At 45.7% G+C, this 16,435-nt stretch overlaps 1 protein-coding gene across 1 annotated transcript in view; it reads left to right on the top strand.

The window, feature by feature from the left end:
• The window catches only part of LOC311345202 (protocadherin alpha-C2-like), a 20,425-nt gene extending 8,265 nt beyond the window's left edge, over window positions 1–12,160 (top strand). The window contains exons 3-4 of the mRNA XM_084469585.1: window positions 142–227; window positions 8,708–12,160. Coding sequence (XP_084325711.1) covers window positions 142–227; window positions 8,708–9,018 — 397 coding nt within the window. The 3' untranslated portion in view covers window positions 9,019–12,160. The remainder of the gene's footprint in view (window positions 1–141; window positions 228–8,707) is intronic.
• Window positions 12,161–16,435: the final 4,275 nt, after the last annotated feature.

Here is a 16,435-nt window from a genome sequence, read left to right as displayed (position 1 = left end):
TAGACCGTGGTGGGAGCATTGAGCTTTTGATGGGACAGTAAAAGGCTTTGAAAATGATGAGGTTTGTGGTGTTGTTCGTATAGTCTAATAGGAGTGTTGTGGTGTGTAACCAGTCATGTTTGTGTGGCTCTGTGCTTCCAGCTCGGTGCACATGGAGGAGTCTGCGGTGATGCAGGGAGCCCAGGGGGTCCTGGTCCAGAACTGGCCCACAGTGTCCAGTGCTGCCGGTAAGTGCACTGACCGATCTGATTTGGACCCAACACACACACACACACACACTAAACCCTACCTGAAATTAACCAACACACAATCAGTGCCATGTGTGGGCAGTTGCAATGAACCGATAAACTAAAGAAGAATTGTTCATTTTCAATAGACACACCACATACCATGCCTCAGCTAGAGACCGCTATATATCAGGGGCCGTTTCAGAGTTCACCTGTAATCATTTTGACATCTTCTAAAAGCTGTGTCAGAGAAGAGGGATGTAATATCGCCATGGAATACAAAGATAGCAAATATGAAGCCACGGTCCACATTTGTCACTACCGCGTGGTGTGCTGTGAGGAGAGGAAATGGCAGCTGTTGCGTAGGCGGAGATGGCTATCTGGGCGCTCTGCAACAGGAAGGCGGACAAGGCAAAGAGAGTTATAGAGGAGGACGGACATAGTGGATACAGTTTATTTGGATTATCTCGAGAGATTATGAGCATAAAAAGGTCAAAAGGGAATAAATCAGACGATCCCTCTATCATCATATGAGTCAGCAAACTACGACTCCTCCCCACACTGAACAGCTTGACTGTGTCCTCCTGCTGACCATAAATAACCCGGGCCGCGTCTACTAGATGTGCGTCTTGGCTCTGAGCAGCGGAATGGTAAACTGTCTCCAGACCAGGCCATAACATGAAGGGGCCAAACGATGCATGCAAAGCACGGCAAGTGAACAGACAACCTTTGTTGGGAGACGCTAGGGAAGCTAGCCTGTGTTGGGAGACGCTAGGGAAGCTAGCCTGTGTTGGGAGATGCTAGGGAAGCTAGCCTGTGTTGGGGGACGCTAGGGAAGCTAGCCTGTGTTGGGAGACACTAGGGAAGCTAGCCTGTGTTGGGGGACGCTAGGGAAGCTAGCCTGTGTTGGGAGACACTAGGGGAGCTAGCCTGTGTTGGGGGACACTAGGGAAGCTAGCCTGTGTTGGGAGACGCTAGGGAAGCTAGCCTGTGTTGGGAGACGCTAGGGAAGCTAGCCTGTGTTGGGGGACGCTAGGGAAGCTAGCCTGTGTTGGGAGACGCTAGGGAAGCTAGCCTGTGTTGGGAGACGCTAGGGAAGCTAGCCTGTGTTGGGGGACGCTAGGGAAGCTAGCCTGTGTTGGGAGACACTAGGGAAGCTAGCCTGTGTTGGGAGACACTAGGGAAGCTAGCCTGTGCTGGGAGACGAAAAGGGCAGGACAGAGGGGCGGACAATGTGGGCGAGGATGACTCTGCAATTGCAGTTCATGAAAAAGAAAATGGCCATTTTGTGGCAATTACAGCTGCCCATGTGACCCGGTTGATGTGCACTTGTGTGCAGGAGGCATGGGGCCCGACAGCCTGACAAACTGCCCACACACTCCCTAATGGTCTTTTCAGATCCAACGTAATGCCAACACACACACACACGCACGCACGCACGCACGCACCCACTCAGCCATCGATTTCCTGCCTATAGGCTGAGAACTGCCAGGCTGCAGGTGCTTGAACATACAGGGTTAGAGAGAGGGGGACGGGTAGTGATATAGAGAGAGAGAGATTTATAGAGGAAGAGTGTGGTGGAGGTGCTGGGAATCTTGGTGCGCATTAGGCTAGCTGTTCTGCTCAAGCTGATTTAGCAATGCAAATCGTAGACATAAACTTGCTTAAGATTGCTTCCCCATCACAACGTCAACGTCTCAACGTCTAAAACGGTTGAGGACTTCAATGTATCTGTGTTCATTGTTATAGATTCAGTGTATAGTAAGTAACACGATGGAACAGATGGAGGATGATGGAACATGCGATGGAACATGCGATGGAACATTCGATGGAACATGCGATGGAACATGCGATGGAGCAGGTTCAGATTCCTGTTCTGTACCTGGATGCGAGCCTGCTACAAACAAGCGTCAGCAGGCAACGCCCCGGTTCCTTTTCCTCTGGTTCAAAATGCTGCGGCACCGCTCTCTGTGTACGTGCACGGAGGCATGGTGCTGTTTTGGGTTGCTGAGATTTTTCGTGTGTGTGTGTATTTATTGTGTGTGCGTGTGCTGCTGCGGCCGTGGCAGATGGAGCGCAGTGCACGCCCAGATTAACAGACTTACATTAACAGAATCAGGGTCTCTCTCTCCCCCTCTCTCTCATATATTTATATATATAAGATGGAGTGATTAAGAGGGAGAACGCTGGTGTTGAAGAGAAGTATTCTAGACACGCAGACAGGCTGGTGTGTAATGCACACTGGTGAGAAGGTAAAGGGAGGGAAGAGAAACAAAGGGAGGACAAGAGAGAAACTGACCAGGGATAACATGATCGGTGATCGGTCCAGAAGCGTGATGAATGCCAGCGATGATAGGCGAGGCAGATGTTGGAAGAGAGAGAGAGTTGTGGAGGAAGGGTAATGGTGCTGTTGCTAGGGCAGAATGGCTGAGGCAAACACGAGAGTGAGAGAGTGTGAGAGAGCGAGAGAGCTGCATTATTCTCCATCAGCAACAGCATTGTCACCCTGACTCCCATGTCCTACTGCTTCACTGGAGGATGTAGTTTCCACGGCAACCATTCATGGCCATACAGATTGGCGAGAGAGAGAGAGAGAGAGAGAGAGAGAGAGAGAGAGAGAGAGAGAGAGAGAGAGAGAGAGAGAGAGAGAGAGAGAGAGAGAGAGAGAGAGAGAGAGAGAGAGAGAGAGAGAGAGAGCATGGATGGAAAATGGGATGCTTGGACAGGCATGAGGGGCTGGGAGAGGGGGGCACAAGCATATGGCCCAGTGCTGAAAGATAGGGGCCACTAGGGAAATCATTAGAAGAGGTTTGGAAATGAATGCAAAATTGAAACAAAACAAAACAGTGTATACTGAAGAGGGAAGTGAAGAAACTTGATGTAGCTAGAGGGGGAGTATGGAACACAGTGTTCACGTGTACGTTTGGAAACAGTAAGCACCGATGTGATAAGACTTTTCAACATGCAACACTCAAAGGGGTGAAGGTGTACAGCACGTCAGAGATGGGACGGGGCGAGAGCTAGCGAATCTGTGTTAGAAGGAGAGAGGGAAGGACAATGACCCAAATACGCCTCGGCTGTGCTTTACTGCAGGGATGGACGTACTTTCATCAATGGCCTATCTGCAGAGATAGATAGATAGATAGATAGATAGATAGATAGATAGATAGATAGAGAGTCTAAGTAGTGGTGGAAGAGGAAAGTGTTCTTGAAACAAAGGTCTTGAGATGAGCTTTAAAGAGAGGGAAGGAGGGACAGTCACGGAGGGATTGAGGAAGGGAGTTCCAGAGTTTGGGGGCCATGGCGCTGAAAGACCTGCCACCCAGGGTAGAAAGTCTGGTGTGACAGAGAGGAGATTGCGGTTTCCTGATCTGAGGGAGCGGGAAGGAGTATAAGGGGTCAGAAGGTCACAGAGGTAAGGAGGAGCAAGGTCATGGAGGGCTTTGAAGGTGAGAAGTAGAATTTTGAATTTGATTCGGGACAGGACCGGTAACCAGTGAAGCTGAGAAAGAATAGGGGTGATGTGAGCAGATCGCTTGGTGTGAGTGAGTAGCCTGGCTGCTGAGTTTTGAATATATTGCAATCCTTGAAGTGATTTAGAAGGGAGGCCAATGAAAAGGGAGTTGCAGTAATCTAAGCGTGAGGAAATGAAGGAGTGAACTAGGGATTGTGCATCAGAGGTAGAAAGGAAGGGAAGTGAATGCGGGCTATGTTACGGAGATGGAAGAATGCAGATACAGCCGTTTAACAGGGTTTTCCTGACTCCACCTGACCAGAACATTGACTATTATTAGTTATTAGTATTTGAAAGGCCCAAATATAGTACAAACATTTCACCCTTCAGATGTCGTATCCAGGAGATGTTGAGTCCCCAGATACATCGAGCATCTGTAGGGTACAGGAGTACCTCTTTACAGGCACTGGGGGCCCATCGATAAGACGACAGAGGAAAAGAAAGGACACTGATGTTGAAACATAATAAACCAAATCTCACCTGATTTATCTCTTCCCTGGCGGTTTAGCAGGAACAGCTACTAAAACATTACATTCCATTCTTTCAATTGATCCATCAGGTCAGCAATGCAGTCCTAAGACACAAATGCAGCGATGTTGATGAAGTTAACGTCTGAAATGTACGCCTGAGGGTGTGAGTGTTGTAAGATTTTTGTGAAGGGGTCAATAAGGAAAAGCCTTAAAGTAACATTTGACAATTGGCTTAATTAACCCATTACTATAATTTTCATAATTCTCAGATGTATATTTCTCATAAATTAACTTGTCCAGATTTGTAAGTTCAGATACCATTCTTCTCTTCCTTCTTGACTCTCGCCCTCTCCTGTGCCTTGGCAGAATGCATCCTCTCATCGACTAATGACTAGATGCTTTCCATTAAAAACCAGCCTACTGATTAAGTGATGCTAGGTGTCTCTTAGCACATAGACACATTCAATCATTAACACCTTAACACTCAGCCACGTTAATATAGATATCGATACTTTCATACTGTCAGCTGACTCTTATGGGATCAGAATCATCTGGTGCCTAGTCTGCTATTGATCACACACACACACACACACTTAGCACCAACAGTGAGGAAATATATAGAAACATGAAAACCAACGTCCTTATGAACAAACAAAGGGAGAACAAAGAGGGATAAAGCATAAACACACACACATACACACAAGCAGAATTCCCGTATTTTTGGATAAAGGGGTGTGGCTCCAGCTGAGTATTTCCGATAATCTGTCACTGAATACGCTGAATATAGAAGAAAAAACACAGAAAAAAAACAGATCTTCTACTGACAATCCCCCCTCTCTTTCCCCTTTGTCTTTTAGTGGTAGGGATCATGTTTCGCATGCACAACCGTGCGTACCTCCTAACCACCCTTCCTCCTCCTCCTCCTCCTCCACCTCCTTCTCCCCGGTCTTGTTATGTAACGCTGCAGTGCGCTTCACTGCGCTTCTCCTCGACCAGCCGATGGCAGGGCCAGACGAGGGGATGAATGCAGAACTAGACATGGGAAAGTGGAGCTGCTAGCATTAAAGTGGCTGTGGATAGAAACCTTGAATAGTACAGATCAGTGGAGAACCCAGCGCCACACCACACACACACACACACACACACACACACACACACACACACACACACACACACACACACACACACACACACACACACACACACACACACACACACACACGATGAACAAAGATTTAGAACTCCAAGCGAGGGGCAGTGAGGGATGGAATAGGGCTACCGTAGGTATACACCAATGAAAACTCCCCAAGTGGAAGTTGATGGATGATTGTGACGTTCATTAATACAAAATGCAAGATCAGGGATAACGTGAGATGCACAGGATGTGGGCGAGTGTCAGCCGCGTAAGATGCTCACACAGAGGAAACGTTTAAGTGATGACCAATGGAAACTAGGATCACCATCAAAGACAAGTTGACCATGTGGCAATAAGTGATCGCTGATTGCTAATCAATTGACCGTTACCATAACCGTTGTTCGGCTCAATGAGGACGGGCGTTTTGCGTCTCACACCACATTAGATGGAAAGGTCAGCGGGAGTGGAGACGTGGAGGCAGAGCAGCGGAGGACGATGAGCAGAGACATTGTGTGAGAAGAAGAAGGAGAGGAGAACGACTTTGCTCTGCAACAGCCATCGACAAATCAGACGGAAGCGGTGACTGCGTGGGTCTCAGCATCGAGCTATAGGCATTGGCCTTTATTGTTTCAGTCCTGAAGGGAAGGAAATGGCGAGATATAAACGGTGATAAAGGGCAAATGTGGAACACAATATAAATAATACGAAGATGAACAGCAAGATGCAGTCTCATTCACAGGCAACAGCCTAGCAAAAGGCTCTCGACTTTTGGGCACAAATACCAAGGTTCATAAAAAGGAGATTTCAAAGGGATAGGACAGAGTTTCAGAGTGTGAACGCGGTTCTGTTAGACCGCGTTTTGACAGTGGAACAGTATTTCACAGTATGTCCCATTCAGCATTTTCCCTCGCCCGACCCACAGCTCTAATACATTTGACCCGGCTGCATTAGGGAGCAACCTCGCTGACCTCTCTCCAGACATGACTCAGGACATGACTCACAGGAACTGCTAAGGGTGCCCCACCCAACACCCAACACCCCCCCCTCCCCCACCCAAGATGCTGCAGACAGTAAATTACAGAGAGGCCAAATAAGACCGCTGGAGAGTAGAGTCACATTGCAGCCACGGTACTGTGCAGAGTCTGACAGCGTTTTCTTCCTCGTCCTCTCGAGCGTAATAACCCTGATTAGAATATCATCTGAGTGAAGTGTTTGACTCTTGGCTATCCCCATGTTGGAGGAAGCAGGAAGTTAGTGTGGCCCCACTTCCTGCGCTGCCACATCCTTATCTCCTCCGCTCTATCGTCTCTTGTCAAACCCAATCTGTTTCTCCTGCCGTGAATGCCAAAGACTCTTTTTTGCAGATGGAATCTTGTATTTTTCCATTGCATACGCTGTGTAACTTGGCAACCATGGTTATTTTGTGTCCTTTTCTAATAAGACTTTTTAAAAAGGCTGAACAAGAATCAAAACATGAAATAAGTCCATTCTTGATTCAGCTCTTCACACTCACACTCACACTCGATACTGCCCAGGGTGATGGAGAGGTTACGTCTAAAATGCCACCATGCACCACTGGAGCTCCCGCTACCTCAGAATGATGCCTCATCCGCTACCCTGCAGACACCCACTATTATTATTATCATCATTATTATTAACTATTAGCAGACATCATATAGGTTTGAGATTTAAGGCTTATTTAAAAAAATATTATAAATGAATAGATCAAAATTTAAAGTTGCGTCCAAGCAAAGGGAACAAATCCAACAAAGACAAAGAAGAGGAGTGACAGTGTGAGTATCTCAATTTCCCCGTATGATTTGACGACCTGCTCAGATGACTTCATCTGATGTTTCCTAATAAAGACGTACTGTATTTGGCAGCTAACGTGGTTATAGGTGTAATAGCGGTCAGCGCTATCTTTAATTTCAGACCGAAAAGCGTGTATGTGTATATATAGTGGCGAGGGCAGAGGAAGTGGAATGGGTCAGACCAGGGGAACACGGAGTGAGACGGAGTCTTCTGGGCCCCGGGTATCACATGGGCACCGCTCCGTCTTCCAGACACTGCTCCTTCTGGTTGGGTGGACATCCGTTCAATTCATCTCCCCTTCGGACATAACTCAGGATAAAAGAGGCAAAGAAATAAATCGTGAGCATCTCAGGGACATGCACCAAGTAGGTCAGTGCTGGGAGGAAGCCAGCAACGTGATTGGGTGGGTTGGGCTGGTTGTATGTGGAACTTTGTTGTTGAAGTAACCAAGTCTATGTATTTGTTTAGAAGGAGAGAAAGAGTCTCTCTCTCTCTCTCCTTGATAATACAGCTGCCCCTAAATAACTCTACAATCCATTTAATACAGCATGATTTGTGACTGCCACTCCCCACCTCCCCCTGACATGATGGATTGGTCTGGAGAGACATATAGAGGGTGTGGGGTCTCTGGTCCTGAGGAGATTGAGAGGCCGGTGGCGGAGTGGGGCCAGACATCGCTCTGTAATGGATTCGTAAGATGGAGAGCTAATAGATTAGAGTAGAGTGTGGAGCAGGCAGCATCACACCTGCGCTGTGGACAACTCCAGGCAATCCACCTGCGTGATGGCAGGAGGGTACACACAGTGAGACATAAAAATAAACACAATGTGTGTCCTTGAGCAATGACAAAGACACACACACAATAACGCACTGCACCATTTCGTTGACCTGATCTGCATTCAGCAATCAGTCTGACTGTGATGGAGGTCCACATTTTTTTTATATCCAAACCTAGGAATATCGTTGCCATTAAAGTGCCAACATCGTGAACAATGACATTAATATGCTACTCACATTATGGTGACTGGTTTGATTCCCTCCGGACATGGTGTTTTAGCTAGCATTTAGGACCCTTTTTACTTACTTTCTACAGCCATATTCATCTACTTGTTTATGTGATTGGGCGGGTTGACTTGCTGGTACTTAATTACTATGTACATAGAAGGGTTATGCTTCAAAATTAGATCTCTACATTTGACCCGTCACTAGCAGGAGCAGTGGCCAGCCAACTCCAGGTCTACTGCTGGTGCCTTGATCAAAGGCACTGGCAGGACTATTAAATAGGTCATATGATATTTGTTGTCAGGGGCTTGGAAACGACACTGGCATATGTCCCACCGACTATCACGCCAGTCCCTACAGCGTCATCAGAATATCTATATTATTATAGATATAGATATAGATATAGATAGACCGGAGATCGTACCTTATATAGATCGTACCTTTTAATTATGCATTGCAGTTGAATAACCCAACGCACAGATGAGCTGTTGAATGAATAACTAAGGGCTCATGTTTTAACGGATCTCTGCTTTGCTTTTTCCACCAGACGGTGATGGGGGAGAGGTGTCCCCCCCGATGGGAGCAGGGGTGGACAGCAACAGCTGGCACTTCCGCTACGGTCCTCCGGGGGTCCCCGGCGGGCCCCCGCAGCACCTGAAACCCGGCGAGGTGCCCCCCGAGGCCTTCATCATCCCCGGCTCCCCGGCCATCATCTCCATCAGGCAGAACCAGGGCGGAGAGGACGACAAGAGTGACTTCATCACCTTCGGCAAGAAGGAGGAGGCCAAGAAGAAGAAGAAGAAGAAGAAGGAGAAGAAGGACAAGAAGGACAAGGGCAAGGACGACGGCGATGACTAGAGGAGGAGGCGGGGGGACACGTCACCTGGGGAAAGGGCTGTTGTTAAAACAGAGGTACCAACTCATGATCCACCGGCAGGGGGGAAAGAAAGATAAGAAAAAAAAACGAATCACTACAGTTCTACAGGTTTCCCCCGGTTCTACTGTATCACATAGACACATCCCTTAATACTTAAGATCTCGGCCTCTATTAGCTACTGCTGGCAATCCAATCCCTGACCGAGATTTACGTTAGCACCGCTCCTGTCTCGAGGAAAATGAATAATCGTGCATGGCTTGAAATTCAACAGATTTAACCAGGGCTACCGGCCGTCCACCTTGATGTAATCGACTTGTTATGCCCTCCACTGCTGGGAGTTTTGCCTTTTCACTCAGTGGGCATGTTGGCACCTCTGTATTACCTCCGCCCTCCGCCCCCAACCATGATGTACAAACACTGCTCTTTGAGATAAAAGCGTATTCCTTGTATCTACAGCAACGACCACAACATGCTTCGTGCCAGCCATGAAAATCTACAGAAACGAAAAAAAATACGTCAGGAGCAAAAGAAAAACAACAAAGGCAGGCAGATGACACGCATTTTTGAATGATGCAATGTGATTTCGACGCTGGACACACACACTACTTGTAAATAGCACGGGAGAGAGAGTCACTTAGGCAGAGGCTTGTATCGACACTGCTGCCACGTTCTGAAGTGTACCACAATAGTGTACTCTGGGATGGCTAGGAAGACACACACACACACACAAACACACACACACACACACACACACACGAGTGCACAGTACGACATACAAACACACACACACACATTTATATCTAGACACACCAGACACCTGATATTATGTCCAACTCAGCGTGAACTCTCTGGAGACCTATGAAAAGAGATGTAAAAAAGGAGACAAAACCCAATTCCGACTAACACCACTCACGAGATACGCTTCAAAATAAGACACTGCAAGTTTCTTGCCCTGCACAGTCTCCATGGCAGTGTGCTCGTGTGCTCTCTCAGGATGGAAGCAGTGCCAACCCCCCAGAGGGCACTGCTCCTCAGTCCGTCCGTCCGACGGCTCTGAAAGGACACGGAGAGGAGCACACCTTAGCCTGAACCCGCTTCACGCATCGTTAGGCTGGGGAGACGCAGGTGGACCTCCTGCAGAGCCTTGGGGGAGCGGAGCCCCTGCCGAGCTGGCCGTGTGTGAAGAGCACTCTGTGGAAGACCTGGTGAAACGCTTTTGATATGCCTTCCCTCCTCCGCCTCCCTCACAGCCACTCTGCTACACCCTGATGCTCTGAATGTTTGGCAGCGACCCGCCCTCGCCTGGCTACCTTGACATCACCAGTGATCCTTATCCCCCACCCTCCCCTTCTAGCTACTGCAAGATCCCCCCAACCAGACCTCTCCCCATCCTCCCTCCTGCATCCTGCCCCACCTCCACCCCCATCCTCCCACCAACGGCCTACTTTATGTGATGGTGAAACGTGTGAACTTGATCTCTGCTTACTCGTTTTCAGAGAACTGCCACGATTTACTACTTCCTCTCTTTTCTATAGCTTTAAATACAACGCTTGTCCCCCCCTCCTGCCGTTGCCTGGGTGATGAGTGCATATTGACAGTGGGGCGCTGGTTTCAATTCCCTGTCAACCTAACTCAACCCTAGCCCCACCCACCCCTACCACGCTCCAACCCCCTGCCCCTGCTGGGGGTCTCGAGAAGGGCCTTCTGAGAACATTGTGGTGTGCTGGGAACACAGCATGGAGTAATGTGGACAGGGCCCCGGGGTCGGTTTTGGAGGCCATTCATTGTTTTGTTTTTGTCAGACGTCCCTCTCAAATGCAAAGGGGTCAGCGCTTTAAGCCGCTTCAATGCTGAGTTCCAGCGCTCCTTCCCTGTGCGTGTAGTCACAGACGAGAGGGGACCAGGTGGGACAGGGCCTCCTTAAGACCAGGGTGGAGATCCTGATGTAGGTGGTGGGGAGGGTGCTATGGGCTGGCCCTCCTCCTCTCATGTACCACAATGTAGACCTTTATTTTGGTGCCTGATTGATTCCTTTTGGATTGTTGCTTAAAACAAAATTTAAATTAGTCGTGATGTGTAGGCTTTTATACATATATACACGCCGTAATTGTAGCGTACTCTGTTAATAGAATGTCTAGATCACTCAATGCAAAACACATGTCAAATATACGCAAGCATCCGGGGGTCTCCACCCTAAAGCTTATCCTGTCAACCCCTCTCAGGAGACTTTCAAAAAGGGGGGGGCCGATAGGAGAAATCGGCGTTACCCCATTCTGCGGTCACTTCCTGTACCCCAGCATCCCACCATCCCCCTGCCTGTATGTTCTGCAAGCCACCCCCCCCCCACCCCACCCCACCCCACAATGTTTTATGGCTCAGTATGACGTCACTCCACTAAGTGGCTGCTGCATGTACTGCTCTCAAAGTAAAAAAACACAAAACTATATAGAGAAATATATATATAAATAAATAGATGGCTATGATTTTATGATTCTTTTTGTATGATGATCTGACTTCATGACTCACACAGGAGACCTGTGTATGTATAACTTCTGCCTCTGCCAAACATCTCCTACCTAGTACTCTCCCACACACCCCACGGACCGTGGCGTTGTTTGTTAACTAAACCTTGTTAGATATTTGTAAATGCTGTAGTGTGAAATATTTTCTCCTGAGCCCTTTATTCTTTTTTTTTTCCCCAAATATGAGTTACGTTTTTTTTGCAAATGAGAAGAGAAAAAAAAGAAAAAAAAACGATCACTCTTTTGTGTCCGGCTTTGACATGACGATCTTACTAACACTGTTATATTGTAACTGAACTATGTATGATCTCCTCCCCTTACAGCCTACTTTAAAAAGGACAAAATGAAAAAAAAAAGACAAAAACATAAAATGATGTACAAAAAATATACATATATGTAGTGTATGCTTGTATTTAGTAAGCATTTGGGCTGTCATTCTTTCCTAATGTATGGTGGTGACAAAATGGTGGTAATGTGCTGGACCCAAACGGATCAGCACAGATCTGTTGTAAAACCTTTTTTCACCCACTCATCAACTGTGATGGTGAAGTAGTAAGTCCATTTTATTTTTGGCTTTTCTTTTTATTTGGTCTAAATGGATACCGTGATAATGTGTTCTGTTTCTAAAATCACTAATAAAGTTTTCTTTCTAAAAATGAGCATTGGAATTGTTTGCATTTGAACACATCATTATGGGAAGTGCATGGATATTGTGCAAGTGTCATCAACCAATCTAAATTCATATAAGATAAAGACAATTGCTAATAGATCGGATATGGGTTTAGAATCTCATTTGGGCTTGGGTTTGTTTCAGGCAATAAATCCCACATTTATCTATAATATATTTTACTACGTGCTGAATATCGTTATCTCGATGAGACTGTAATGAGAGAAAATGTTAACTTGAATCTTCAGGGCTGTAGTTGAGGGGGGAAAGTGAGAGGAATGCACAGGGCAGAAATGGCAGGGCTGGGGCGCTGGCTTTGAAGAGGAAAGCAGGAGTGCATCTCCGCACAGCAGTGAGAGCAGACCAGTCAGGCCCATCTCAAGCTCCAGGCTCTGTGCTGTCTCACATGCCAACACTCCACATTGTCTCACCCCGATGTCCCTCACACCCCCACGCTCACAGAACTGACAAGGAGTCAGAAAAGCTCAGGCCACTCAGACAGAGAGCGAGAGAGAGGGAGAGAAGAGAGTGGGCGAGAGACCTGCGTATCCTATTGATCGCACTGTGTCTGTGTGCCACAGTCATGGTCACATATTGCCCAGAGTGTCCCCAGGGAACAGAAGATTTCCAACCCCACATTTATTTAATTTAATGGAGTGGCGCTGGCAGGGGAGATTGATTCTAGCCCCGGTGGGAAGGTTGTTCTCCGGAACAAAATAACAAATATGAAGGAGGCATCCATCATGCTGGCCTAGTTACGAACCAATGTCACTGCTCATTAGTATTTCAACCCGTCAGCCCTTCAAACTTCCACATTACTAAATATCACCTACTATGAGAACGTACTGAACTATTTATAGGATGTATGAAACAAAGCATTTTCACAGCATGTTTCAAATTACATGACATGACTGACATGTCAATCCCTCAATTAATACCACAAAAGTAAAGGGTGGGTGTGATCTGAAACCGCACAAAGCGTTCAATTTATTTATCACTTTGTATGTATTATAGGGATTTCAAACAAAGACAAAATAAATAAATCGAGATAAGGTCAAATATTATGTGCTTATCAAATGGGTTTTGTTGTAAAATGTCACGTCACAAATGTGTTAATCGTATATTGAGTACTCAAAATACTAATATAAATATTCCTGAGAAAAGGAACATTAAAAAAAACATTGCCCTCCTTTGGTTTGCGTCATGCTCCCAGGCAGAGTTCAAGGGTTCACATAGTTATTTTACCTGTCAACATGCCCCCTTCCCAAGAGACAGATGAAAGGTTTCCATGGTTACAATTGGTAGAGGATGGGTTTCTATGGCAACAGACCTACACTCTTAAAACAGAGGTGGTGAGTGGAGAAGGGTTGGTGTGAATTCTTTCCTGTATTCACTTCAACAAATAACTTTTCTCACTTTGTAATTAATAATCTAGGCATGTTTAGTTCTTATTAAGCCTTAACCGGCCTGAACTGACAGATATCCTACAAGCAAAAGAGCAGACAAGCAATACTTTAATGAATAATAAATGTATTTGTTTTGCACCTTTGGAAAAAAAGGGCTTGGATTAGCATGAAACAAATAAAAGACGCAGAAAAAATAATTCAGGCAACAAGAGCACTGCCAATGTGCAGTTTTGTCCAGATGTGGTGGAGTAACACACCAAGCTGTACAGTCAGAGACATCATAGAGCTGGGGCTGTAGAGAGAAGTAAGGACCTGGGCCGGATACGTGACTCAGTACTACCAATCTGCTGAGGCAAGCATACATGGCCACTTTGTGAACTGACGGAAGGACAGATTAATATGTGTAATAAATCCAACTTTTTGCCAACAGAAGTGCCAAGACTTATTTTTAAGAGAGCCATGGGGTTCAGGGCAGTTAATGAAAATATAGAAAGACTGCAGGGTCTCTCACACACACACACACACACCCACACACACACACACACACGCACACACACACTTAGTTTGAGGATAGGCAATTATCAATACACAGTTATAAGGCATCGACAAAGTAAACCTTTAACATCTAAAGTCGTAAATGTTGCTGTTAACAATAAAAGCTGAAAGTGTAGCCATTGAAGAGACAGTTAAAGTCTCTAGATGCAGACTGTGCCAGCCGAGGACTGTAATCGAGAGACATGCCAGTGGTTTGGGTTGTAGTGGGTGGGTGACGTAAAGAATGTCTGTATATTTATGTTGTTAACTAAGAGACACGTTCACACAATGATTTACACCGCCAAACACTTGAAAAGTCTTTAGCCGATTAAGAACTAACACATATATGTTAGTCTATTTCATTAGTATTTGAATGCCTGCCTGTAGTATTCAACATGTCAACTATATATGTATTTCATTATGCAACACACTTTTCTAGTTTTTCAGCAAAACACTTTGACACAATTTCCATGAAAAGCAATGAATATGTATGGGATGACTGGATGTGGCAGCAGCAACATATGAGATAGACACAAGTTATTCCCATGACAACTGAAGGTCAGATGCTCTATGAGCATGTGAGATGTCTCAAACGGAACATGAAAGGAATTAGATGCCTTCCGGTTCCCTGTAACCTTGATGATATTATTACTCAACTCAGATACACCAACATGGTGATCCTACTGCTTTGACCTCATAGGTGGATGGTTCACATCTCTATAAATCCATTTTTGGAGCAAGTGATCTTGCAGTACACTGCTCATGAACGTTAATGTGCAGGAAAATAATTTAGTTTAATGCTGGTGGCAATGCGACGCCAAGACGGACATGTGCTCTTACGACTCGAATAAGGAAGTGACACGGTTCCACTGCTTTAGTTTTGTTATCACATGTGATCCCCTACCGTGATTGTGCGCTCTTATTTTGGTGAGAAAATGCCTCAACAACATAACGCAAGTCAAATGCATTTTTTTCAGTCGCAATTTTGGCTTTCCAAGTAGTTAAGGAAGGTGACAGGGTGCCTGTCTCGTTTAGCAAACCTGAAAGTTGCTCAGCTTTTGTATTTAGTATGACTGAGTGTTACTCATTAGACACACATTTATAATTGCGATGTTAAATCGCTCAAAGACTGTATTTCATGTGAAACAATTCAGCTGCTCAAACTATACAGCTACAGAAAATGACAATTCTATAAAACATATAATGCATGAATTAATTATTTCGGGGGAATTAATTGTTTGGCTATGTCCTGTCTATACCTCATGTTGTTGTGGCTGTTAAAGGTCAAGGTCAATGTGGATTTGTGCTTCAGCTCCATAAATAGAAACTGAAGAAGCCATATGTTGCTGCAGGGGAAGAGGATTGGGCTGGCCCTGCCTTTCCCATGGGCCACAGAGCAGGAGGCGGCTCCAGTTACCACTACTAATCTTCCTACAGGTAAAACTAGTTCTGATAAAGATTTCATGTGAGCTAATAAGCCAGTGTTTTACGCCACATTCACTGCTGAATATTTCATTTTCTTTTTCTTATTCGCTTACCAATAATATATCAAAAATATATTCATTAAAATGTTTTCTTTATGAAAATGCTATTCCCAAACCGTTGCTTCTAAGAAAGCAGATGGACCCCTGGGGCAGAGCAGGTAATCAATTACCCGAGCCATGATGAAAAGGCTAAAACTGTAAAAAGTAAAAACTGAGCATGGCAGAAAAGCTCCTGCAGCATAAATTCTCCTAAAATTACCGTCAAAAAGTGGGTTTAAGACACACCTCTGAAGCGCCCCCTTCTGTCGGCAGGCTCCCGGGCATACGTGCTCAACCTCCATCTGCACAATGGTGACAGAATTGCAGCATGTCGATGGATTCAGCCAATGGCAAAAGTCCACCTTGGCCTTCATCTTTAAACCTGTAGAGGACAGACAGTCAACAATGAAATCTTTACAGCACCTTTTAAATAGGAACCACCTGGCTCTCTGTAGGATTCGCTTCACTAGATGGTATTATATGCTCCATATTGACAGTTAAATAACATGCTGTCACAGAACTGTTGTCTCAAGTGATTTGTATTTCATGTTCATTTTTTGTATATTTGATTATGGTGCCAGTGCTGATGGTGTGGGCTGCATGGAGCAATTCTATTTTTAGGTACACATATAGGCCTACCTACTAAATGTATGTATACCTATACACTGTACATGTTCTCCACACTACTCCTTATACACGTTTATAATGACAGTTTGCTCTGCTTTTTATTATTGCTTCTTATGCAT

The sequence above is a fragment of the Micromesistius poutassou genome (genome assembly GCF_964030765.1).
Source record: "Micromesistius poutassou genome assembly, chromosome: 6".
NCBI classification, from domain to species: Eukaryota; Metazoa; Chordata; class Actinopteri; order Gadiformes; family Gadidae; genus Micromesistius; species Micromesistius poutassou.
The sequence above is the reverse complement of the archived record's forward strand: the minus strand, read 5'-3'. Positions and strand labels throughout refer to the sequence as shown.